Raw genomic sequence first — 25,757 nt, 5'->3', positions numbered from 1 at the left:
GCAATACCAATGCCTCGCAGTCCCCCTCCTAGGGACCAGGGGAGCTGACTGTCACTGAACAAATATCCAACTCAAGCGAGTCACCTGTTTAGAGAGATTAAAATGCTCCTTTCCTTACTTCAGGAGCTGTGTCAACTGGGGAGCAAAAAAAAATCCAGGCATTAACTTGAATGGGGAAGGAGAGTGACTGTGTAGAAAAGGCTACACAGACTACTCTGTGGTCCTTCTACCTGGAAGGAGACAGTCAGGGAGACTTGATTTCCAGCCCTTTCTCCAAGCATTGTTTCCATAATTTGCATTAAATACTCATTATTAAAAACAGAGGACTATATATTGATTATGTGAGTATGTACTGGACATGCTTTGATAATACCTGCAGGATCAGGACACCCGTGCTAGTGTTGTAAATCAAAGAAATAAGCCTTTGGAAACAAAAAGCAGTTTTACTTTCTAAGTGCTGGTCCCAATACTGCTTGAAAATAAACCCTGACTTACTGATTAAGCCCATGGGTTCTTAAAATTTGTAATTTGGAGAAGTGAAATTTGTTACCTTAAGGTGTCTTTAGGTTATAACGAGGTGTCTGCATTAGTGATGGCCGCAGTGTCCGTGAGCCTAGCTTGCTTTTCTAGATGTTTCACAACACCTACTGGGGGTAATAAAGATCTCTAAACCACCCTCCCCGATGACTGCCAAATGAGGTCCAGAAGGTCAATACCCTTCTGACCTGCAGAAGAGCACACATGTTGGTACCATACCCCAGCAGGAGAGCTGGCAGAGGCAAGGTCTTGGATCTGCTGTTCAGCTGTGGAGGAACTGAGAAGTGGTTCCCTGGGGAACAGGGAGCCTGGTCACATCTCTCATGGGGCTTTCAGCAGGGTGACAGCTCTTTGGGAGGTGGCCGGTTGGGTGTATTGGTTCCAGCCAGCTCAGCCACTTTAGCATCACACCCAGCTACTTGTTTAGGGGTAGCCCTCTGCCTCCTAGATGCCTTGAAAAACACTCTGAGAACAAAGATGTTCAAATACCTTTTTTCAACCATTTTTGCCATTTTATTTTCCTTTTTAACAGCTAAGGGATGACTAGGATGAATGAGTGGGAATGATAAATTTGGTGACAATGAGGAGGTTTGAACAACCTGTGTGGAGACAGCACAAAAATAGGATATCTCCAATACCTCCCAGGAGAGGGTGAACATTTACTAAATGAAAACTGCTGTCTTAAAGAGCTCTACTGGCATATTTTTTTTTTTAACTCTACATGCTGGTGGGAGAGGAAAAATAGCTACTGTGTAAGATAGCAAGTCTGGAGGGGAAAAAGAAAATGTTCTCATCATCAACTAAATTATAGCAAATTAAACCAGGTAACTAGCATCATGCTGGCCAGTTGGCTAAACAGGTTTGGATTAATTGGCACTAATGAGGCTGTGCTATTTAGGGGTTTATATTATAATACCAACTGTTGTCCTTTCCATATACGTTGATGAAGCTCTTTTGGATGGTCTTCAGGGATTGGCATAAAAAAATGATACCCCCCCCCCCCTAATCTGCATTTATGTATTTGTACTGAAAATAAGAGACAAATGTGTCATAAGGGATTTAATTCAAAAAAAATCCATAACTTGGAACATACTGTCACACTGACTCTCAGAACCCCTCTTCCACAAAAACCCGAGCTAGGTTAGGTGACAGTGGATGTAATGCTTAACTGGCTACAACCCATATAATCTTCTCTTGTTCTCTCCACAGCTTGTTTCTAGATAAATGTCAGTAATATACTATTGGTTTTAAGAAAAGAGAGCTGGTACTTATACGTACTTAAAGAGTTTTCTTTCTCAAACAGAGGGGGGGAAAAAAGCTACATTCTCCAGTAGCTCTACAGCATATTATGTGCTAATGTTGTCCTATTTTGGCCTATCCCCTGGAGTTTTTCTGTTGCACCAAGACTCTTGGGGATGTTTAAAAAGGCAGAGAATATTGTGTGGTCTAACTATACAGTTCCCTAAACTGGGGAAACCGCCAAGTACCTCAGTGAGCCTCTTGACTGACTTCTGCAACAGAACATGGGAGGCAACGCTGGCAAAGTTTTGCCCCGAAGTATAGGGTACGTGTCATAAATTTTCTTTACAGGTAGATCTGTAAAGCCAAGTGCACAAATGCTGTCTTGAGCACAATGGTGTCTCTGAGCATTACTATTACAGAACTATTCTTCTTATAAAGATCAACGAGCTTGCAGATTTTCCAGATATGCTTTTGGATATTCTATTAGAAACTATAGACTGTCATGTTTGCAGCTTGACTTGGACTTCTCTCCTTTCCCAGGACAAACGGACCTAAAGCACCAGGATATTTGGTGCAGCTAGAAGGAAATATTAATTCAAGGTCCTGGTCTTGAAAGCTACATTTCTAACAACGCTTTTGTCTACTATCTGTATCCTGCCTGCTCTGCCCTTGTACATGCGTATGGCCGTACATAAACACCCCCTCCTATTTTTAAGGAAGAAAAGCTGAAAGAGGCTGAATGTTGCACAGCCTGGAAACAACTTCAGTGTAGCTGAGCACAGACTGCAGAAACAATAATGCTGCCTCTGGCTTTGCGATCTCAAAACTGTGAATGACACTTCAGTGTTTGTAACTGCTATCGGTCTGGTGGGAGAACTTTAAGAGCTGCTGATATAGCTTAAAAAGGGAAAAGCATCTACAGAGAGGAAAAAAAAAAAAGCCTTTGGGGTTGCAGCAGTATGTTGCCTTGGAAATACTTGATCAGTTTTACCATTCTATTCAAGTACTTCACTTTTTAAAAGCTTTACATCAAGTAAGTTTGGGTCTTGAATGATGCAGCTTCAGTGGCTACTTATCAGTCACTTCTGTATATGCATACTGCAGAAGCTAAACTGTGGCATTTTTTATTTTAAGGTGCATTTGAATGACCTGAAAATGGATCCATCTTCTCCTGTGTTACCAGCAACCATTTTAGAGCAAACTGCCTTGCGGCTAGGATGCAGTCCCACAGACAAGAAACTTGCTTTTCACTTAGATGAAGACGACGAGTTAAAGCATCTTCGTGAATGTTTCCATATCCCAAAAGTCAAGGATCTGCCTCTAAGTGAGAATTATAATTACAGTGGGGGTGCGGGGGGAAAGGGTGGGGCTTCACAACTCCTGCATGTGTTTATCACAATTCTTTGGAAATCATTGTCACTTATGAGATAATTGAGCAATTGCAGTCCTATCTGAGCACAGTATGTCCCTGATGTTGCTAAATCAATCCATCAACTTATTCTAGCACCAAAAGCTTTATGCTTTCATTCCCATCCTGAATAAAATGCGAGGATACAGTACTTACATGGTGCTTATGCTGTCAGTCAGCTGCTTTGAACAATATAGTGACTGATTGAAAATTATAGGCAGAAGCATTTCTATCTAATGGTTTGAAACGGCAATGTAGCTTACAATAGTTCGGAGTAGTTGCTTCCTTGGTATAATATAGTTTGGTATTATCTATCTAGTTACAATTATTTTAGTTAATGAAAGAGATGGTGCATATATTGTATTAACATTTATGCCTTATTGCTAGTAGTTAAGATGATTTTCTTCCTGAGGCCAAATGGAAGGCTGTGCCTTAGAACAAATAATTGATCTAAGCAAATAATTCATAATGAAACCTTTTACTTGAAGATCTTTCCCACTTTCCTCATGAATTGCCTGCAAATAGATAACTGCACATGGCTTCAATGTAGCCATGCAAAATGGTTCTCAGGGTTTTTTTTCTGCTTCATTCCTGGTCTGTAGGTTGTTTCAAGGAGCCTGTGGCATGCCTGGGCGTGGGAGCAGGGGTACCTTTGTTTCATTTATTAAGAGAGGACCTGGTGCGTAGGCAGGGAGGCAAGGAGGGGTGTGCTGGAGGGCTGGCAAGGTGAGAGGGAAAGATTTGCTTCGAGTTAGCACTCCTAGCCCAGTGAAAGTACAAAACATCTCCACAGGGTTTTTTTTGTACCCACCACTGCTGCTGTGTCTGGCCAAAATCGTACAGGGGAAGCCTGGTGTGAGCATGTACCTATGGAGGCAACATGGTCCTGGGCTCTTCTCCTGCTTCTGAAGTCCTGTCTGGGTTTGTCTTCAGCTCCATGTCAAATACATAGGGAGCAAAAGCTGTCCCTGCTCTGCAGGCCCTGGTCATAGCACACTGGAAGCCAAAGAAATGGCATATTATTTCCCTAGACGGTGAATATGTGTAGGCATAGTCATTCTCCTCCTTTTCTGCCTTGGCAGAAAGCATCTATTAAAACTTAAAGGAAAAAATAACATGGAACTTTCTTGCAAAACATTTTCATTTCCTAATAAATGCAGATACAACTTTCTGCAGATTTTTTTTTTTTATTCTGATAATAATAATACAGATGGTACATGAGAAATTACAGGTACATTCACCAAATTATGTCCAGTAAATATCTGTGATAGCAAATCATATCAATTGTCTGAATTCCTGGACATCTTTTCAAACTATCTTTGTCTTCAATATCTTTCTGCCTAGAGAAGATGAATGTTGGGAATGCAGTCTGCTCCTGTCTTTAGGACATAAGGATGATAATTCTTAGTTCTCTATGTACTGGTGCTATTGGCTTATCTTTCTCCACATTTAAATCCTTGAGTTTTGCTATTTATATTATTCAGAGCAGAACTGGACACTTTACAAATATGTAAACTTGGTGCTTCCTCCGCACGGAGGAGGTGTTCTCAGCCTGTCTGCCAAGAAGTAATTTTTTTTCTTTTTCCCACTGGTTGCTTAAGAGGGTTTCCTAAACCCCATCTGTTTGTTTGGGTATGCCTATTCTGTACTCAAAACCACTTCAGCTGCCACCGTGCTGCTGCAAAATGTCCCTCCAAAGCTGGAAAGATGCTGGAAGGCAGCTCTCATGGCCATTGAAATGCTGCCCTTCATCTGGCTGTGCTGTTGAAGTCCAGCTCAACCAGGGCACCTGAACTGCAGCCGTGTCTTTGGCTGCGGCATATGAAATATCTCTCAAGAATATGAACGGTCACCTTTCAGCGTAGAGTCTCAGCAGCTTCAGATTAAAGAATCTTCCGAGAAGTACATAGAGGTTTTGATACCCTTGTGACAGTTTTCATTGCTTCCCTTCTAACATTCATTATTGCTTGTTTATCAATTACTGTAATATTTAGACTTAAAGACTGCTGATGTGTTTTTTTCCCCCCCCTTATTATAATATTTAGTCCTGAGACTGTGGATATATATGTTTCAGTGAAGATAAGCAGCCTACATAGTAGTACCAGTTGAACAGCACAGAGAACCCATCATTCTCGTGTTCCCAAATTAAGGAGTTTTTTCCTCCTCTTTTTCCTGTCTCTCTTTTTTTCTGTGCCTCAGCTGTCATCAGGAACAGCTTCCCTGCTGAAAAACAGCAGGGGTGTAAATACATATATATTTACATTGTTTGTCTGTACGATAGAGACAGATCTCCCATGACATTTATCCGAGCACAGGAGCGGATGCTAGATAACATGCTTCTGAAGATAAATGTCATTACAGATATCAGCCATCAAATATTCTTTATATATTTACATAAAACATTACAATGAGGTTTTAAAACGAAGCCTCACAAGAAGCAGATGAAAACATCCATAGGAGACAATTGTGAGATTGCATACATAAAAATATTTAGAAAGTCATTATAATAGTTTAATTTAGTTATCAACTTATAAAATGTCACAGCTGTTAACTTGTTATATTGATCGAGTGGAAACCACTAGCAGACTAACTCCCTGGCAAATCTTCAAGTTTTTATGTGCAAGCATGAGGGATGAGGCTCAGGTGAGCAAATAGGACAAGGTGACAGCTGAAGATTTAGAGAAATGTTTGGATCTCCTCGCTCCTCTCTGAGATGACAACAAAGTGTCTTTAATGCTTTTTCGTGCGCTGGGGAGGAGGTAGGAATGACTGGATTGCACTTGGCAGTCGGGCGCCAAATCACCAATCTGATTAAGGCTATGGCTTGTGCTTTGTCATCTTGTAAAGGAATAGAGCATCATCTGGGTTTCTTGGGAATAAAAAGATGTCCCAGAGTGAAAATGTTGAGCTATATTTCCCTGAAGAGGTGGTTGAAGGTAGTGGTTAATCTTGTAAATCTGGCTTTTTGTTTGGAGGGCTTGTGAGGGGGCTATAGGTAGGTGTGAAAGAGGTGATCTTTTATCCTTCAACAAGGGATAGGACTCAGATAATGTATAAACAGATTTAGTCCTTCCTTTCTGGTTAATAAAGGCATTGTATTTTTCCCTTTTGTTAGGACTGAATATTTCTGAAAATAAACTTGCAGTTTCTCTGAGGTTTAAAAGGTATAGAAATACATATTCAGTGTAGACAAATGGGTATATTTAGTATCTAAAACAATGTACATTACTAGATCTGACTAGTTTGCATGAATCTGAGTGGGTGTGATAATAATTTATAATGTATCTAATTAATCCTAATGTAAATTATTGTTAATGTGTTTTTTTTTATTCAGGCTACTCTAAGGACACATTATCTCCAGTTTGTTTTGCACCAGACTTTTTTTCATCAATTATGCTTATTTCCTATTTGAATATTTCAAAATATATTGCATGTCAACCACAGCTTCTCCAGAAATAAATAGGGCCAATACTGTGAGAAATGAGAGTAATTTGATAAAAGACAAGTGCAAGTCTTAAGAAAATAAATGCATTACTCTAAAGGACAAGAGGAAATGGCCTCAAGCTGCATCAGGGGAGGTTTAGATTGGATATTGGGAAAAAATTCTTCATGGAAAGAGTAGTCAAGCATGGGAACAGGCTGCCCAGAGAGGTGGTGGAGTCACCATCCCTGGAGGTGTTCAAAAAACAGGTAGACATGGTGCTTTGGGACATGATTAGTGGGCATGGGGGTGTTGGGTTGATGGTTGGACTGATGATCTTAGAGATCCTTTCCAACCTTAATGATTTCTAGTTTTTACTTTCATTAAAAAATATCCAGCCACCAAGCCAGGAAACATGAAATTGCTACTCTACCCTTAATTGGTTTAGTGGTGGACTTGGTAGTGTTAGGTTAATGGTTGGATTGGATGATCTTAAAGGTCTTTTCCAACCTAAGTGATTGTATGATTCTATGAAAGAATATCACAGTGACCAATGAAATGTTGGAACACAACAGTGTGCTGGTCAGGAGAAGTCATGAAATGACAAAGATGCTGCAAAAAACCCACCTAGTTTGGGAAGCAACAGTGGTGCAAAGTGAGTCTTTTAATGATGTCAGAGAGGGGGAAGTAAACAGCTTTTTGTGAAAAGGAAAACAGTACAGCCCGATACAGATTTGATAATGTGCGGGGGAAAAAAAAAAAAATCCAAAGTAACAGGTATAAAAGTAGAAGAATACACTTTGTCAAAGTAGTAATGCCATTTCTCTCCAACAGTGACCCCAGAGGCGTTTCTATATAGAAAGGACTGTGGTACAGGAAAAGCTAACTTGCTTATAATTCCTTACCTGTTTTAATGCTTGATTGGAGTATCAAGAGTATTAGTGAGATTGAGCTCCAAGTTCTTGAGCAAAGATCTTTCTCTCTAGTCCCAGTTGGACAGTATTATTGTGTTTCTTGATAGGAAAAGAACCGTTGATACAACCAATTTAGGAGCATGGATAATATTTATGCCTCTCTCTTTTCATTCATATTAGAATAGAGATGAAAACCAGACACAGTATCTGTAAAACAGATTAAGCTGAAATTGCTCTCTGACTTATGCTTTTTAAAAGCTTCTAAAACTTTAATTAAGAAATTGCCCAAGTTGTCTATACTGCTGAAAAATGTGTTTCTGGTGAAGTTCAATGAAGTTGGTAATTGTTAGCGCAAAAGGTAGTAAGAGACCTTTTCCAGGCATCTAACCTATTTTTCTACAGCCCTAACACAAAATTTGCACAGACAGAAATGCAATCTCATCCTTCATTTCTAACATGTATCTCAACGTATTTATTCATTCAATCTTTTTTTCTGAGGTATATTGACTATATTTACCAAAAATACATGTAATGTTAGCTTTTGGGGTATTGTAAGTATATGGATAGATGAATGAAAGTTACTTACTACTTCTAGAAGGTCACCATCACTTGTCCCTCCAAGAATCTCAAACATGAGAAATAATAGAAAAAGGCAATGTTTGGATTGATAGATGATGACACGGGGTAATTAGATTGTTCAGAACTTCACTAGAGCTATTATTTATAAATTTCTACCGCCTTGCTTTTCTCCTAATCATTGAAAGGATTTGTCAACATAGATTTCCTCCTCCTCAGATGATGATGACATGAAGTGCAGCTCACAATATATGCTGACAAGACAAGAACTTTTGAGACTGCCTTAAAATATTCTGTGCAATGACTACATTTTTCTAAATAGCGATTTAATCATGCAGGGAGAACTTACATGAAAGACACAGATTTACCTAGTTTTAACTTTTATTAAATGCATGATTCAAGTAGTTTCATGACTTGGAGTAGGAATATATTGATGATGGAAGAAAAGTGGATAGCCTGGTCAGGAATATGCTCCCACTTTACTCACTGTTGGTTACAGACCTGACAAAATTGGTGCCAGTGGCTGCTTCCCACGCAGCTCCAGAGACCTGGGGATTTAATGTTGCCTGAACTCACATTAACTCCAGAACAGGTATAGATGGAGTCAGCCAAAAATTGCAGGAGGATGAGGGGAATAACTGCTTGCAAATTGCCTGGCTGCTCTCCTCCTTAGATCCCTTTGCAGGGTCACCTGTGTGGTGTCCTTGGAGGAAGGTCGGGATGCAGCACCTCTGTTCGTGCGTGGGGACCATGGTGTCCGAGGGAGCTCCAGAACAGGCAGATCTCTGGGTGGTGATACGTGTGGGTGTGCACGTGCGCTGTCCCTCCTGTGCTCACTACGACGTGCGCGTTGTTTCTGTGGCTTCCCTCCGCAGCTGACCTGAGCCTGGTGAATGGAGAGGAGAGCTGCATATACTTTGCTGGGAATTCTCTTGGGCTCCAGCCAAGAAAAGTTAAAACTTACTTGGATGAAGAACTGGACAAGTGGGCTCGAACGTGAGTATGCAGCAGGGTATGCGAGATGCTAACCCCTGCTTCAGATGAGCACTTTGGGGTTTTTTGGGATCTGCCTTGAAAATGCTTGAATAGAAGAATAGGGTGTTACAACTACTACAGCCCAGGCGCAGAACATGTTCAGTGTTTCCCTAACACTATTTAAATCTCCTATAAGGGTATGGGCAGCGAAACAGGCAAAGAGAAATTTCCAGCTGTGATAACTTGTGCTGCGCATGGTGGCTCTGCTTTGGCTCATCTGGAGGACCTGCACAGTTTAACCATCCCTATCCAGTTGCTATGTGTGTTTATACACACGACACACACATTCATTGGGTTACTGCTGCTTGCTGGTGAACATGATTCACTTTCAGGCCCTGTGATTTTCTAATTAGTATTTTTAGCCGCGTGTGATTCACCCTGCAGGCCTTGCAATGGGCAGTTCCCCTTAAAATAGCACCAAGCGCGGGTGGTGCTACTGCCAGCTCTGGCAGGTTTTTGGCTCCTCTTAAACCAGGTCTCTGCCTGACAAGTTCATTTTATTTAGAAAGAAGCATTCCTGTCTTCTCAGGAGCTTCTGAGTGGGGAGCTGAGTGGATCGCAATAAGCTCTGCTGAATGGAGCTGATGCAGGAGAGACAGGAGGACAAAAGAGGGACGCATTTCAGCATTGCAGGAAAAGGGGCATTGTTGTCCTAACAGATGGGAAACTTTTAGATATATGGGGAAGGGGGTTTTTTTATATTATACTTTGTTTCCTTGGAGAGTCTGTGCTTTGAGATGTCCAGCACCTGCCTGAACAGCTGGAGCAGGGAGGAGTAAGGGAAAAGATAAATAAAAACCAGGGAGCTGAAGGAGGGAAAGGAAAATAACATCCAGATGAGTGAGTGAGCTGGAAAAGAGATGAACAGTTTTATAGGGTGCGGGATATGAGTGGAACTGATGTGATTTCATGGTGAGAGAGCAGAGGAAATATGGGGAGGCAGAAGAGAAAAAGCTAATTTTGCTAACTGGGCAGGCTTGTTTCAGTAGAAAAGCTGTAGATGGAGGCTTCACAATGTAAATGTGAGAACTCTGTAGCTTCTGTTTCACTTGTTAACGTACGAATGCTGTGGGTTAATAAAAATGGTTTACTGTTTCCTATTTATTACTTGCATTCTTGTAAGTGAGACGAAGACTGAGACTGCATGGGAATGAATGTGAACTTTGGAAAGTACTCGTTCCTTCTGGTTATTCATTCAGCACAACACTGCAGTTTCTCCAGTCATTTGAAAAAATTGCAACCCTGTCCATTTCTGTATGATTATCGTACTTTATCAGGGAAACAGCTGAGCTCTTTCGAAAGGTAAAAGTCAGATAGCACTCTTATCGGTTAAAGTGATGCACTGGGAGTGCAAACATATTTCAGCTCCTTTATTGTACCTTTTCATTGGTTCACTTCCATTCTTATGTTTGTCTTTGCTACAGTGAAGGGTATTTTTTTTTCTTTGATGATTATAAAAATCTGAAAGAAAAGGGTAGGCAGCATGTTTCTCCAGAAGATCAAAAGTACCTCCAGTAGGTGTGTCTAAGGGGGAAATATGGCTGAACATAATTTCAAGACATCGGAAGAGAGGGAGCAAATTTAGAAGGCTGTTTGCCAAAAATACAGCTTGGCCCCAAACACCCAGAATAAATCAGAAAGTTAAAAAAAACCCCCAAAACCTATCAACCAACCAAAAAAACCCAAACACGCCCCCCCCCCCCCCCCCGCCAACGAAACGAAACACAAACTAAACCCAACAAAAGCCCACAACAAAATCCTGCCAGTTGCAGATGACCCTAAGGCAACTGAGAAAGTCAAGGTGAGGTAAAGCTAAATTTGAACAGAGCAATTTATGTTGAAGAAGCTGATGGCGGGATTGGGTGCAGGGGGCTGCAAAGCAGTAGGTGGTTGAAGATGCACAAATGGATGCTTTTATTCCAGTCACCAAAGATAGCTTAGCAAATCCAGTCTAAGGTAGTAGCTGTTACCAGCCGAAGCCTGTTCAATGTCTTGTGAGTTTGCAGTGTGGAATTCAGTGTCTGTGGCTTAGATAAATAAGTAGCGAGAATCTAAGAAGTGGCATGCAAATTAGGTACATCCTTCAAGTTAGCATTGATATAGATTCTGGCTCTCTTATAAATTGGTTTATCGCATTTTCTGCTTGTTGTGTCTTGGGACTCATCTCATAGCTACTATACTTGTCTATTTAAATGGTTTTCACTGCTTATAGCTGATGGCAAGAGTGGAAAGGAAGATTACCTGGTAGTTGTTGTCAAGGGCAGGGAAGCTCATAGCTTTAGCTCTGCATAGTGATGGCAACTCATTAAAGTAAGGCCTGGAGAAAAAGAGGCCTTTTCATATGTTCCTTTCTGGTTGTGTTCCCTCTTACAGTGTCACTGTCCGTCTTTTCTCCCCCCCTGCATTTAAATGGTAGGTTATAGCTTTCTTCTCTTACATCTGCCTCCCACATACCTGTTCGGGTTTTGTATTCTTTCCTTCCACATTCCTCAGTCCTCTTTTTTATGCTAATGTATAAAGACTACAAATTCAAGCCACTGGCATTCTTAGTATGGATTAAAAAAGAGCCTTTGAGACTTCATCTTTCTTCCTGTTTTGATTTTGGCTAAATCCAGGATTTATTGAATGAGGGGCAAAAAGGGATGAAGAGTTGTCTCTTCCGTGCTTAGCCTAGAGTAGCTAATAATCCATTTTTTTAAAATCTAGAAGACCAAGGTTCGAGTGATTTGTTTGGTTGGATAAAGGCCAAAAGGTGCTTTGCAGTGTCTTGGTTTTGCTTTGCCCTGCCACAACTGTTTAAGCAATTAATGTGTTTTATAGAATCATTATTGCACATGAACATACTTACTGCAGCGGGCAATGTCTCTCATGTCCGAGTAACTCATTAAAGTGGAACTATTAAAACAGAATGGAGTCTGCCATAGCCAGTTGTTATGCTCTTGTGAAGGACTGGTAGGGTGATTGGGGAGTGGAGAACCTGCTGAATGGAAGTCTTGAGGATTACAGTTGTTTAGTTGAGCAAAATGAAGACCAAAAGGAAAAATGATTGTTCTCTGTGAATGTATCAAGGGGTAAACATAGAAGGAGGGAAAAAGAAGTCACTTATGTGAAATAACATGCTGTCAGAGTAAATATAAACTAGAAATTAATAAATTTCTAGAAATTAGAAACTAAATATGTGTATATACTTCTAAGCATTGAAGTAGTCTGGCAACAGGCTTCTGACATGAGTATAGTAGACAAAAAAACCCCAAGACTGGAGGGCTTCATAATATAGAACCTGCAGCAGCAAAGGTCTGTTTTCAGCGAGTCAAAAAGTATCTTTGGTTCTATGTACTGAACTAATCCTGCAAGATTTAACAGCCCTGCAAGCAGCAATGCAGCTTGGCAGGGCTTGGTCATATTCTGACAAACTCAATTCTCCTGCCATTCGGCCGGAGTCATCTCTGCGTTGCACCTTTCAGCAGGTTGTATGTTAAAGCTGTAAATGCCTGGTTTAATGCCCTGGTTTTTTTTAGTTTTGCCTTCAGTCTACTGCCCCATACAGTTCTTTTTCTTTGGATATGTCTTCCTTTCTTTTGGCTATTTCTTTACTTGAGACCATCATCAAACTTAAGAGTCTGTATTGGCTCATTAAATACCTTGCATCATTTTTGGCAAAGAAGCAAGAAGGAAATTTCCACTTGAACAAGATTTGGATGAGCGCAGAAGATTCCTGAAGCTGGCAATTAATTTAAATCCCTTTTGTTACCTCCTTTTAAACCCTGGGATTGTATCAGAAAATGTGTTTCTAGCTCCCCTAGCGAGCTTTAAATCAACCAGACCTCAGCGAATAAAATGTGGCATTGTGATTTCTTGCCAAATTGAAAATAAAATGCTAACGGACTAAAAATTAATTTGCACAATGAGGAACTCTCACAGTAGTTTAAGAAATAATTCTGTTTGTGTGATGCTTTATGATTTGCTAGGCCATGTTTTGTATTCATTAATTTGGGTACCTCGATTTAAATCTCTCTCTTGTTATCTAGGGTGCAGAGGAAACAAAATGAGACATAGTCTATCCGTGTCTGAGGGGAATGCCAGAAGCACTGCAGTTGTGTCCTTAAAGATTATTACCCCCAGTGTCTACCAGAGCTGAGAGAGGGGTGGCATAATATACAGAGATATAAATTCTCTGAGGCAGAGCGTAGAATTTTACAACCTAAGTGTAATAGGATGTATTGTGCCATCAGCAAAGGCTACAGAGTTTCATGTAATTAAAATAAAAGAAGGGTCCAAGAATATGCCTTTAACTACCATTTTAGCAGCAATAATTTTTTCTCTCTTGGCATTTATATTGGCCATCAAGAGGGAGGCAAGCTGTAAGCTGTGCCGTAATAATAATAATAATATGAATAATAATTAATGCCAGCTCTCCCCTCTTTCAATATACTTAAATTTCAATATTTTCTTCTCAAAATAAAATATTCTCATGCCCAAAATCTCATATTTGTTTTCATGATAACTTGGAAATTTATTCTGAAATTTTGTTAGTCCTGTGTGCTGGTAGAGAGAGCTTTCATCAGTAAATTCCCATTAGAAGGACACTAATGGCTATAAAATCAGAGAAAGCTAATGAAAGAGAATCCCACAGGTAGTTAGGTCTTCTTTTTTCCATCTTGTTACATTCACTGTCCTCTTTCAGAAATACAGATCCCCTTGGGCTGGGAGTCACTGAAAATCTTTGGGTTTTTTTTTGTTTGGTTGGTTTTTTTTGGTTTTTTTTTCATTTTAACAGTCTGTATTACCTCAAAGTCCCTTGGTCACTATATTACAGTTAAGAATAAGAAGGGAAATTAGCAATAAATGTCTTGCTGTTTGTGAAACACATACCACTGTCTTCAGGGAAAGCAGCTGCATTATGGTCTGAGAGAAGGGAGGAACTTTTAGCACTAATCCTGCCCCTTACTGCATTTTCTCCCCTACCCACCTACTGCCTTTGTTCCTCATCTATGAAATGTTCTTGCAAATGAGTGCTATTTCACACTGCCCGCTTTCTGCTATCAAGTTCTCATCAGAGAGCAATTCAGAAATGGAGAAAAGTGGTCAGCTAGTGTACCGCGACCTTATCCAAATTGGGGATCGGGGTCCTCCTTGTTGTCTGCCTGGGGCTGGACTTGTTGAACGTAGGGAGCTTATTTTATCTGTAAGAGGTGTTCAGTTGTACCTGTGCCCTCCTTCAGGTGTTGACCTAAACTAGTCCAAAAGTAAATAGTATTTTGCAAGGATAAGAGGCATTAAATGGTTAATACAAATTGTGCTTTTTGAAGCAGTTCTTTTCTTTAGGATTGTGGTTCTTTTGGAAAAATCCTTAGGAGGCACGAATTAGACCCAAGTCAATCAGAAAGGGTCTGACTATCAAACATCCAGGTACTTTGTGTGGGAGACAGGACAGAATTCTACCTGAGAAGGGAAAGTAGGAGGTGAATAAGGAAAACCAATCTTTTAAATAGCCTTAAGCATGGGGAACTAGCTGGTATTGTCTCATACACCTTCCTTTCTCATGTCTTAATCTGCCAGATGTCTTCTCATGATTTTGAGTGAACATTGTGTGCCTGTTCTTTTTTAAAAAGGTTTTTTTTTGGTTTGTTTTTTTTTTTTAGGCTTTTTTTGCTCTTTACCCAGTTTTCTACCGTTTTTGTCGCTGTTTTGAAACAGCTTTATACTTGGTTTGCCTGAGCCGCATGCAGCCTGGCATTTCTGACTCTACAAGTACCCCGTGGTGCTCAGCAAATATGAAAATCATCCAGTGTGAGATGGAAGCCCACAGCAATGTTCCCCTGGATTAGCACCATTATTACTTTTCACAATCTGCCTTCATTTGCATTTAAATCTGTATACCTTATCCTGCATGTTTTAGAAACTTTGCAACTTTTTATTTATATATGCATGGTGGCTACCTTAGAAGTTTACTTCTCTGTCACATTTGAAGCAAAAATTAGTTCAGAGCACTTAATCCAGAACTGAATGTACATATCTGACACTTCAGACTAGTGATGCATTCAGGTTTAAGGTGTCTGTATGATCCAGTGTAGACAGGAACGGTTTGCAAAATAAAATTTTTAAATGCCCTCTGTCAAACCAAAAAGCTTTACGCACACTTAGATCTAGAACAATTTGGCAGAGAGAAGAGAAGCAATAAAAATTAGCAAGCAGCTCTGTTTGGGCAGGTGCTTCCCTGCATATACATTAAGTACCTGCTGGTTTATGCAGGAGGGTGAGTTCAGACAGGAGATTCAGGAGGACAGAAATTATTTCTGACAAGAAATATTTCTGTCTGGGAGCAAGGCTGTATTCAAGTCTACCATCCTCTGCACCATACAATGTTCTTATAGAAATGCCGACGGAGTAACTCTGCAGGGTGATCTCTGCTCTGTGTAGTTTACGTGAGCCGGGGCTAGCGGGGTGCCATCCCGTGCTGGGCACCACCATGCCCTTTCCTGGTGTGCCGGTTCCCGGAGACTTCTTGTACCCGTGCAGCCACTTCCAGAGGGTTTGTGAAAAAGCTATCATCTCTAATTTTGAGGGATTTCTAGAGGAATTTTGAGGGCCAAAATAAATATTTTTCAAGCAATTGAAAACCCGTTAAAAAAACAACAAATGAATTGCATTTGGTCTGAGCTTCAGTGGCATGATAAAAGTGCCGTGCTCATCTTAGGCGAGTCTCCTCCTCCCTCCTCCAAATGTGGGATCTCCAAGTCAGGTATGTTCCTTAGGACTGATCCAAAGGGAACAGTATATGTTTTCATCGTTTGCCTCTTCCTTTTCAGAGGTGTTCATGGCCATTTCAATGGTCAGCGTCCGTGGGCTTTGGCAGATGAGTGCATCTTGGACCTGATGGCTGAGCTGGTTGGTAGGTGTGAACTGCAGGGAAAAATCTTTCTCTAGAAACGAAAACAAATTTGGTTTCTTTTAAGACTGAAATTCCTGAAACTCTGTAACCAGAATTTAGTTCCTTGCATTCTTTTGTTTTAAAGTAGTTTTTCTGACTGCCTTGTGTGTAGACTAACACTATTTTAAGGCTGCAAGTGATTTAAGAGATGAACGTATGCGATAGTATATGAGCATATGCATATCATGAAACTAATTGTAGCAAAGGTTTTCTTGGAGCTTGATAAACCACTTGGTCTAACACGTGAAGTCCTTTTAAAGGGCACTTGGCATTACAGATTCTCAGTCTCTCTCCTAGAAGTAAAACAATTAACTTTCCCCTTTGAAAAATGATTTCTATCTAGACATTTTCTGCTTTCCCTCCTTTCCTTGCCACTAAATCCAGCCTCATATTTGAGAACTGCTTATGTCAATGAAGCAGATAATTGGGCCAGGACCTGCTATTTGTAAGTCCCCATTACCCTGCTGTACCCCTTGAGGAGCCTGCAGTGCTGCAGGACCTTGGCAGTAAATGCATCTGGTTATCCTAGAGATTGAGGAGGAGCCCTGGAGACTTCTCCTAGTGAGTTTGCCAGCCATGAAAGCAGTCGTCTGAGTCTGAATGCAAATTTCCTCTATCGCCTCTTACTCTAACCTGTGTGTAGTTGCCGAAATAAGTTTTCACTGGGATTTCCTTCGGAGTTGTTGCTGTCAGAAGGGGGAAGAGAAATGATCTTGGCAGGGTTTCTCACAGACCCTTGTTCTCCCCAACCCTTACAGCCATTGTCAAGGCTGGGTTGGTAGATTTTAGTGAGATTTGGCCAGTATTTCAATTTAGCTCTTGAATGTTACTGTCAATACTGATTGTCTGAACTGAATTATCAAGTGTTCATTTGTGCCTTCACTAAGGAAGAATATTGCTGTTAAGTTGACCTACTGTGTGCTAGATATTGTCTCATAATTTCTCCTCCAACTATAGACAAGTGTTCAATGAGAAAGTTATGGTTTTTCTCCTTCAGGAGAGGCAAATGGGGTCTGAACAACTGGAAACAGAGACATAAAGGATTGTTTCATAACAGATTTATTTATTTATTTTAAAATAAAGTCACTTCCTGACTTCTTCATGAAGTTTCCAAATAGCTAGAATACTGGACATTATTATTGGAGCAGAGCAAATATAAGAAAACATTGTTATAGTTGGTCTATCCATGATGTAAACATTCAGATAACATAAATTTAAGCATGGCTAGACTGGGCATCACTGGTCTATGTGGAGCGATCCTATCTGCAGAATGAAATAAAAATGAAAATGCAGATTGTTTGTTCTGATTTTGGAAGTTGCTACTGTAGTACCTAGCATTGCTCAGGAGGTTGAGAAATTACTTTTCTTGGTTTCTATTACGTTCAAGGGCAAGCCCAGTAGATTAATCTGTATGCTATCATAGAACATAAAAATGTGAGAATATAAAGGGGTGGAGGGTGTTGAAATGCTAAACAGAGCTGATTTAGGGATTTCTCCAGTTTGACTAATCTTTCCTGACAAGTGGATGTTGTGATTCTGGTAGGGTATGACTGGGAAGCTGTGGGCAGCTGGGGAGATGTGACCTGTCACACAACTAGCCCGATGCATAGTAATGGCTTTTAAATCCGAAACCTTGAACTTAATTAACTGGAGGGTGGAGAATTTGTCTTCTGTCTTATAAGAATGGGAAAGTAGTCACGCTACATGCTTTCAGGCACTTAAATTAGTAAAGTAACAAGGAAGACCTTTGATGCTCTCCACGTAACCAGGAGAGAGGGTCAAGATCCCCCAAAGGGCAGCTTGAAGCACCTGAACTACCATCCTTCTCTGCACCACTTTCTGTGAATGTTTGCCACTGCTCTGTTAGCAAAACGTGGGCCCCCGTGAACTCCCCACAGGGTATCGGGGCAGGCCACGCGCCGCCCGCCCGCCAGTGCCGGTGCCAGCATCAGCTCGGCCTTGGCTTTAGGTTAAGAGTCACTGCAGAAAGCAGGGAGTCAGGCTGGGATTTTTTTTCCCTTAACCATCTGTCTTGTAGAGGCTGCCAGCTCAGTGTGTATTATAATAGTTGTTTAACTAAAAGTATTCTGGGTGTAAGGAGAGGAAAATGAGAGCTTTGCTTAAACTTAATCTAATTTCTTATCAGTCTATTTTTCTTTTCTTTTCCAAACTCTATATGGCACTGGTGCTTTCTTTATCACAATGGCCAGACTGCAATGAACTTATTACAACTTTGTTAATTTTAAGCATATATTTTAAAGTTTCTATTAAAAAAATTACGATGACTGAGGTCACCTTACTATTAACCTACTTTTGTTCTCAAAATTCTTTATTGGGAAGGGTTTCATAGTCATCTTGTTTTCCTCAGCAGTAAAGGGTATGTCAACATTATCAGTTTGGACTTTGTTCTCCGGATTTTTTGGACTTTAATTGAACTACAAAATGTGGTTGGGGTTAAAATTTGGCCCTTGGATTCCCATGCCAGCAGGGTTTTATTTATATAATATCCTCATAGCTTTTTTTTCAGGACCTAGGTGAGTGATTCTTAGAATGCAAATGAATTAATAATTCCCAAATAATGGATGCATTGTAACAAAATCTGATTTTTAAAATTATAGCTAATAGTGAAAAGGTTAAGAAAATAAATGCAGGAAAAATGTTATGTTAAAATGCTCTCTTCCAATGTGGTATTTCAATTAAGTACTGTTTTCCACAGCAAGGTGTTATACTGAGTATGTATGAGTTGAGTGAATTCTGAATTTCCTTTTTTAGTGAATTTAATGTAAGAACATAAACAGAATTTTACCCTGTTTTCTATTCAATATTTAATGTGTTATGGAGGAGGAGGGATTGTCATTTCTCACTCTAAGTAGTAGTAGTAAGTAAAAACTATTTGGTGAGATTTATTCAGGAACGGACTAAAGACTGTAAAATATCTTTGTCTGTTTAATGGTTTATAATGCTATAACACCTTGCTTATTAAATGCAGTCACATTTTCTTGTTCAATGAAAGTTACAGTAGTAAATACACTGTGAAATACAGAGTCAAGGTCAGTGGAGGCCAAAGCTTTTTTTCTATGCTCACGCCGAGTGGCATAACGTGGCGACGGTAATCTTGGCTTCTCCTACCAGACTTTATTAAAACATTACAACCTTGGCAGGATCACCTTCTGATGGAACAAGATTAACTGTATGGCTGCTGCCGTACAATGTGCTCAGGCAGGTCTCTGTTGAGGGAAGACTGAGTGCTTAGCAGATTTGTAGTGACTTTGAGTGATAAGGATTATTTGGAATAACCAAGCTGTTTTCAGAATTGGGACCCTTAGCCTTTTTTCAATCATTTTACAAAATGCTTTTTACTTACTCTGCTGAGGATCAGGCTCCCGCTGCAGTCAGAGAGGAGAAGGATGGCAGTGTCTGCCTAACGCAATCATAATTGTCTCTGAAGTTGTACTTTGCAAATGCTGCTTCCTTTTATTAAAGAGGAAATTTATCAAGCAGAACATACAGGTTTTAGCCTGTCTTGCAGATACGATATAAAGTTAGGAAATAAAGAAAGCAAACACAATTTTGCCTCCTGTGTGCTGGGTCTTTGAATATTGTAATAGGTTAATTGGATCATAGAAAGGTTGTTTTCTGAAACGCAGTGCAGGTTATAGAGGATAACAGTTTTCCAATGACACGGATGAGGTTTGTTTTGTGAGCATGAAATTCAATAATGGAAAGCTTTTAATAAATATATAATTTACAGAAGACCAAGACTTACATGACAAATGTAGTGTCATATTTAATTTGGGATGCTAGCATGCAGCTAAAAGTGATCTACAGATTAACCATTTGTTTTATATGGAAATGGTACAGCAGGCAGAGGATTGCTTGTGCAGAATTTGTCGTGAAAGCCACAGATTTCATGGAAGGAGCAGAGGGAGAAATAAGAACAATACCATTTCTTGATGCTATCCCTTTTTTCAGCCTCAAGAGTTCCATAGAAATATTAAGACTGCAAATAATACTGTTTTGAGCTGCAATCACTCTCTCTAGCTGTCTTCTGTATCTGCAATAGAACAGCCACAAGGTGACCTCTTCCAGCAGCATGGAGCCTGCAGATGCAACGCTATCAGAGAGAAGAAATGAAAGCAAAGGAGAGGAGTTTAAGTGAGGAAAAGAGCTAATATTCCCCTATGAAGAACTAGGTCCACTTATGTTTCTTCCCACAAACTTGGTGTTCCTGGTGTCTGAAGGAGGGAACTTACTGATGACATCTCTTCTTCCTCCTGGCTCATCCCCTGGACAGATCCTCTGGAGTCACTGACATCTGTTGACAAATCTTTTTGTCCCATACTTGGAGATTTCAGCAACACCAAGAAAGGCCCCCGAATACCTCAATCAGAATGATTCTTGGCTTCTCCTGTGGTGGCAGAAACTGAGGTCTGCTTGGAAAGGATTTATGTATAAACCCTTCCGAATTATAGATTTCCATGTTCTTTGGCTATATTTGCTCGTATTGAGTTCAACCCATGCTTATGCCTTTTCCTAGGTTGGCAAAGTAGTAACTTCATGAACCTAAACTCTGTGGGATATGGTGGGAGTGTCTTGGTGCTCTTGCTGCCTTTCTCCCATGTTGGCTGGGACCTTGTGTGCCCTCCAAGTCAGGGACAGGAGAAAGCCAGGATTCATATCTCCATTTCTTGTGGCTACCCTTACCCTTTCTACCCCAACATCATGTTTTCCTTTCCTCCTTATCTATCTCAAGGGTGGCTATTGCCCTCCCTGTCTGCTTACACTTGTCTTCATCCCTCCCTGTCTGCAACCTCTCTCCACCTTCGGCCAACTCCACTTCTGGGGTGATGACTAGGGCAAGGCACATGAGCCCATCTTCCAGCTTGAAGAAGACTCTCAAAGCACTGATTTGTGTCAAGGATGAGTTACTGCTTTTCAACAACAGACATCAGGCAAAACGGAAAGAAACAGGAATTGATTTTCTCCATATCTCAGTGGCGCCCTGCCCAACACGCAGTCCCTTGTCCTGCCTAAAACCTTTCACCACTGGTTGATAAGGGTTTGAGAATTTGTTACTAAATACTTTGTAATAACAATTAGTTGTTACTCCATTAGCTCTGCCTGTGATTAGCTGTAGCCAAAAGTCATCTGTTAGTAGTGTCCTTGGAGCTATATGGTTATGGCTGCTTCTTGCTAAGTTGCTACATTAATAATGGTCTGTTATATTCAATAGGTCAATTTTGCTTGTTTTTTTTTTTTTTTTTTTTATTAGGGATGAGATTTAGCTTGACATTACAATAACCACTTACAATAGATGATTTTCTCAGTATGTGTTCTGACTTGCTTTACATATAAACTTATGACAAAAATAAGGCTGCAAGTCTTGCTTTGCATGTAGCCTTCTGACCTGATTTTTGTCTGAGGTGTTAAAGATAATAAATCTACTGGTGCTTTGCTGGGAAATGGAAATACTTCATTGTTTTTTGTTTTCTGTGGCTGACCTGAAAAAAATAAATATATTCCTGCCAGTGTGGTGCAGTGAGTCAGACAAGAAATCTTTTTACTTCATTGTGATAACACCTCAAATGTTTGTTTACTTTCCAGTCTTTAGAGAAATGTTGACTGAAATCATACTTTTGCTTTCTCAACACTGTACTAGATTTCTCTGAAATTATAAACAAAACCCCTAACCAGGTTTTTTTATTATTATTGTTTCAGGGGCCCAAAGACATGAAGTAGCCTTAATGAATGGGTTAACTGTTAACTTGCACCTCCAGATGGTACGTCTTTATGATGTTTATTTGATGTTGTGTTGGCAAATATTTTTTTTTCCTTTCTTTGTGAATATAAGCAAAGTGTTTTCCGAGGACCTCACAAAGACAGCACTGGATGATAATCTAACTTTTCTTAAGCCTTGGAAGTTGTATCTTGAATGATGCTTTGGCTTGTGTAAGACCTGGCTCTACTTAATATTAAGCAGAAAAGCTGGACAGAGAAATATTTTCAAGGACTCTGTAGGGAAAGTTTGAGTTGTTCTTGCATGTGCTACATGTCAGTCCTCAGAAAGGAGATCTTATTATTTAAGAAACATTTACAAATATCTTCTCCAATGTGAATTTCACACCAAATTTCAAAGTTTATGAAACGAGAGTTCACCTGTGAGCAAGACAAAACTGTAATTTCAGTCAAGCTTAAAATGCAGTAGCATACAAGAGATGGCATTTTGAGTTGTGGTCTCTCTCTATATATATTTATATACCCCCCTAAAACGTGTTAAAGCATCTGATTTTGATTTTTATCGAATAGTGGCCATTGATGTGGTTTCCTTATGAGCACATCTCCCTGCTGGTTCATACAGCCTGTCTCTGGTTCTCTAGTATTACCAAAGATTTGGTTCAGCTGAATGAAGGCGTGAAGCTTCATTTTGTGTAGTTCACACAAAAAGATTTATCACTCTGATCTGCTTCTCTGTAACATGTCTCTGACCTTTGTTAAATCAAAAAAACCTGAAGCAGGGAAGGATGGGGCTAAGTACAAGCCACTTAGGTGCAATGCAGCCAGACTCATGGCAAAGTGCTCAGGTGCCCAGCCCGTGCTGAGCTCTGTGTAACCACTGCTAGCATGAACAGGAGGGCTTGTAAGTCTTCTCCTAGGCCTCTCGGCATGGTGGCAAGCCCGGCTTGTCTCCACGGAAGGAACTGTGAAGGAAAGGCCATTCACCTAAAGGTGCTGAGCTGAGGTCTCTGCAGAAGGCTCAGTCCTTGTTCAGGCTTGTTTCAGAGGAGGGGATGATGTAATAACTAATGTCACAGGGCAGGAATGGAAATCCAATTCCTTTGCACTGTTTGCTACTCTTCAGCTGCTGCTTTTGCTTGTGGGACGGAGCTGGGTGAAATCCCCGCTTCCCTGGCTACCGTCAAAGCTTTGCCGTTGATTCCTGTAGGTGCAAGTTTTCACTGCTGGATTTTTGTGGCCTTTAAGGATATATGGAATACAGTATTATAATGCTTTCCTACTTTGATAAATGTTATATGGGCAAAGAAATATTTGTAATTTCTGGGGGATTCTCTGTAGTCTGTATGAAAGTAAAACAGTCTTTATTAAGTTATATACTGGGAGCATCTCTTTCATCTCTGCTTAGATACGTTTCAACATATCTTTCTGTTTTTTGTTCTTAACAGCTATCTTTCTTTAAGCCTACTCCAAGACGCTATAAAATTCTTCTAGAAGCCAGAGCCTTTCCCTCTGACCATGTAAGAAATTAATATTTCACCATATTTGTATTATTAATCCTATTTTTCCAAAGAATATCAGTAGCCTGATTTGAATATTTATTAGCTCATCTTGTCCAAGTAACATTACAATAAAAAATCTGTCAGAAGCTTTTGAGCTCAGCATGTTTTACAGATCGTAGCTTTATTCCTTTTGTTCAAATAAAAAATGTTACAAGAGGAAAAGATTGAATGGGTACATTGATTTATTAGTCTTTTTAAAGACATTGAGCAAACTACTGGCCTAAATCAACCAAAGTTGTAAATGTTTTATTAATTCTTGTTGCTGTTTTATTTTATGAAACCAAATCAATACAAACTCACAACATTAACACTTATATATCCCCAGACAGAGATGGAAATGTTTGTTCTTAGCACTTTAGATTACTAGTTCAAACATAATTTGTCTGCTACAAAATAGAAGACAATAGCCTGTGCATCACAGCTTAGAGCAAATTAATCCTTGGGTTTGTGGCCCACTGCTATTTTACCATCAACTCTGTAAACTCGTGGAAATTGATAACAAGTTTGATCTCTAAGGTGCAATAAAAATGACTCAAGCTACTAACAGGTTTATTTGTAATGAAGATGTCGGCACAGATGTGTATAAACCTCAGATTGCCTTTATTTTAAATAATGTTCATACTAATCCCACATTTGTTCCAGGCGCACTTGTACATTTGGACTCCATCTACTTAAATTTCTACAGCACTTCAGTAATAACCTGTGCAACTGCCGTCACTTCAGTTCCTGTCATGTAATTTTGAACTATTTTATGGTATTATTCGATTATTTTTATGCTATCTCCAGAACCGTTATTTATTGATAAAATCGGTGGGTAGGATTTTCAAAATAGCCCGAGAGTTGAGAGCTCTCATTTCCTCCCAGCTGTGCAGCAAATCTAAGACATGAGAACAGCATGGGACGGCATATATGCATTGGCCAAACCTCTTTTGCGTTGACAGCAGTGCATACGTGACAGCCTGGGATTTAGCATGTGCTACCAAGCAAAGCGGGTACCCTGGGCCCCTGGAGAGGTCATGTTCAGTCTTCTCCGTGGCTATTATCTGTGCAGGCTTTGCTTGCTGGAATCTGGTAAAACACATCCTCCACCACATTTCTACCTTCAATCTGCTCCATTAACTTATCCTGTAGGATTTAGGCTTTGACTTTATCCTTGCTGTCTGATGATGTGAATTAAATTCCGATCTTTTTCAAACCAAAGGAAATCTAGAAAGTTTTCAGTGGAGTTGGATTAGGCTTTCAAGTGTTTCAGTTTTAGTGAAAGGCAGGCATCTGGATCCCTTTTCTGAAGTTCTGATGTGTTTTTCTTTTAGTTGTTTTATCACATAACTATGCTAACATGTTCTGTATGGAAATCTCTTCCAGTATGCTGTTGAGTCCCAACTTCGACTTCACGGGCTTGATGTGGAGAAATGTATGCTCATGATACAGCCACGGGAGGTTGGTGAGAAATACGTCTGTTCTGCTTGCTATTGCTAAGGACAGAAGCATATTCACAGGAGAGCAGTCATACATTTTCAAATATTCTAGTGTCTGCCTGCAGAAGTTATAATCTATTCCTACTAATACTTTTAGGTAAAAATTTATGAATAGCGTATTCTGTTTCTGTGTATATTTTTTTTTGGTATTAGAACCCATTTCATAATTGTCTGGTTCAACTAGTGCATTTGCTTTATAGAACAAAAAAATGTTATTTCCCCTGTTTTTCCTGTTTGCAAAACCTGACAGCATCCTGAGAGAACTGCAAAATAGAGTAGCTCATTAAGAAGCCCCAATGTTCTTTTAATGTCCTAAGGTAAAAGATTGCCATAACATGAACAACAGCAGTCTGTGTATGAGCACAGACTAAGGGAAAGGTCTGCTTTGAGTAATATGCAATTCAGATTAATTTGAAAGACTGCCTTGCCTCACTTTTGTGATATTAAGAACTTTGCCACCTAACTATAAACTGATGGTGACCTTTTGCTTCTGAAATCTGAGTCATCTTGTGAGTAAAGAGCCCACTCCTGAATGCTTGATAGATTTGCAAAGATTGTTGAGATAATAACAGTTACTTGCAATTCAACAATCTTGCCCAAGCTCTTTTCAGTAACAAGTCTAATTTAATTCTAGGTTTTTGCTGTCTAATTGATCCCTAGATGGTGGTATATTTCACATGATCCCTTGCTAGGAAGACGGGAGGAGGATGGGGCAGTAATTTTCCTATAAAGAATCGAGAATTAGGGTGGGGTTTTTTTTTGGTTGAAATTCCTCTATATTTAATGACTCCAGGTTTGGGGATTTTTGTACTTTTGATGATGTGAGACTTATTGTTTTTGAAATATAAATATGGCAGGTTTATAATAGCTTCCTGTGGGATGCGAAGTTTATCAGAAAAGCGCAGAGTGAAACTGATAGG

At 39.9% G+C, this 25,757-nt stretch overlaps 1 protein-coding gene across 3 annotated transcripts in view; it reads left to right on the top strand.

Annotated features, from left to right (window-relative positions):
* The window catches only part of KYNU (kynureninase), a 62,914-nt gene that overhangs the window by 4,903 nt on the left and 32,254 nt on the right, over positions 1–25,757 (top strand). For all 3 annotated transcript variants that reach the window (XM_075711179.1, XM_075711180.1, XM_009482084.2), the window contains exons 2-7: positions 2,914–3,103; positions 8,974–9,094; positions 15,943–16,025; positions 21,783–21,844; positions 23,246–23,317; positions 24,725–24,799. In XM_075711179.1, coding sequence (XP_075567294.1) covers positions 2,914–3,103; positions 8,974–9,094; positions 15,943–16,025; positions 21,783–21,844; positions 23,246–23,317; positions 24,725–24,799 — 603 coding nt within the window. The remainder of the gene's footprint in view (positions 1–2,913; positions 3,104–8,973; positions 9,095–15,942; positions 16,026–21,782; positions 21,845–23,245; positions 23,318–24,724; positions 24,800–25,757) is intronic.

Source organism: Pelecanus crispus, chromosome 5, assembly GCF_030463565.1.
Source record: "Pelecanus crispus isolate bPelCri1 chromosome 5, bPelCri1.pri, whole genome shotgun sequence".
Lineage (NCBI taxonomy): Eukaryota > Metazoa > Chordata > Aves > Pelecaniformes > Pelecanidae > Pelecanus > Pelecanus crispus.
The sequence above is the reverse complement of the archived record's forward strand: the minus strand, read 5'-3'. Positions and strand labels throughout refer to the sequence as shown.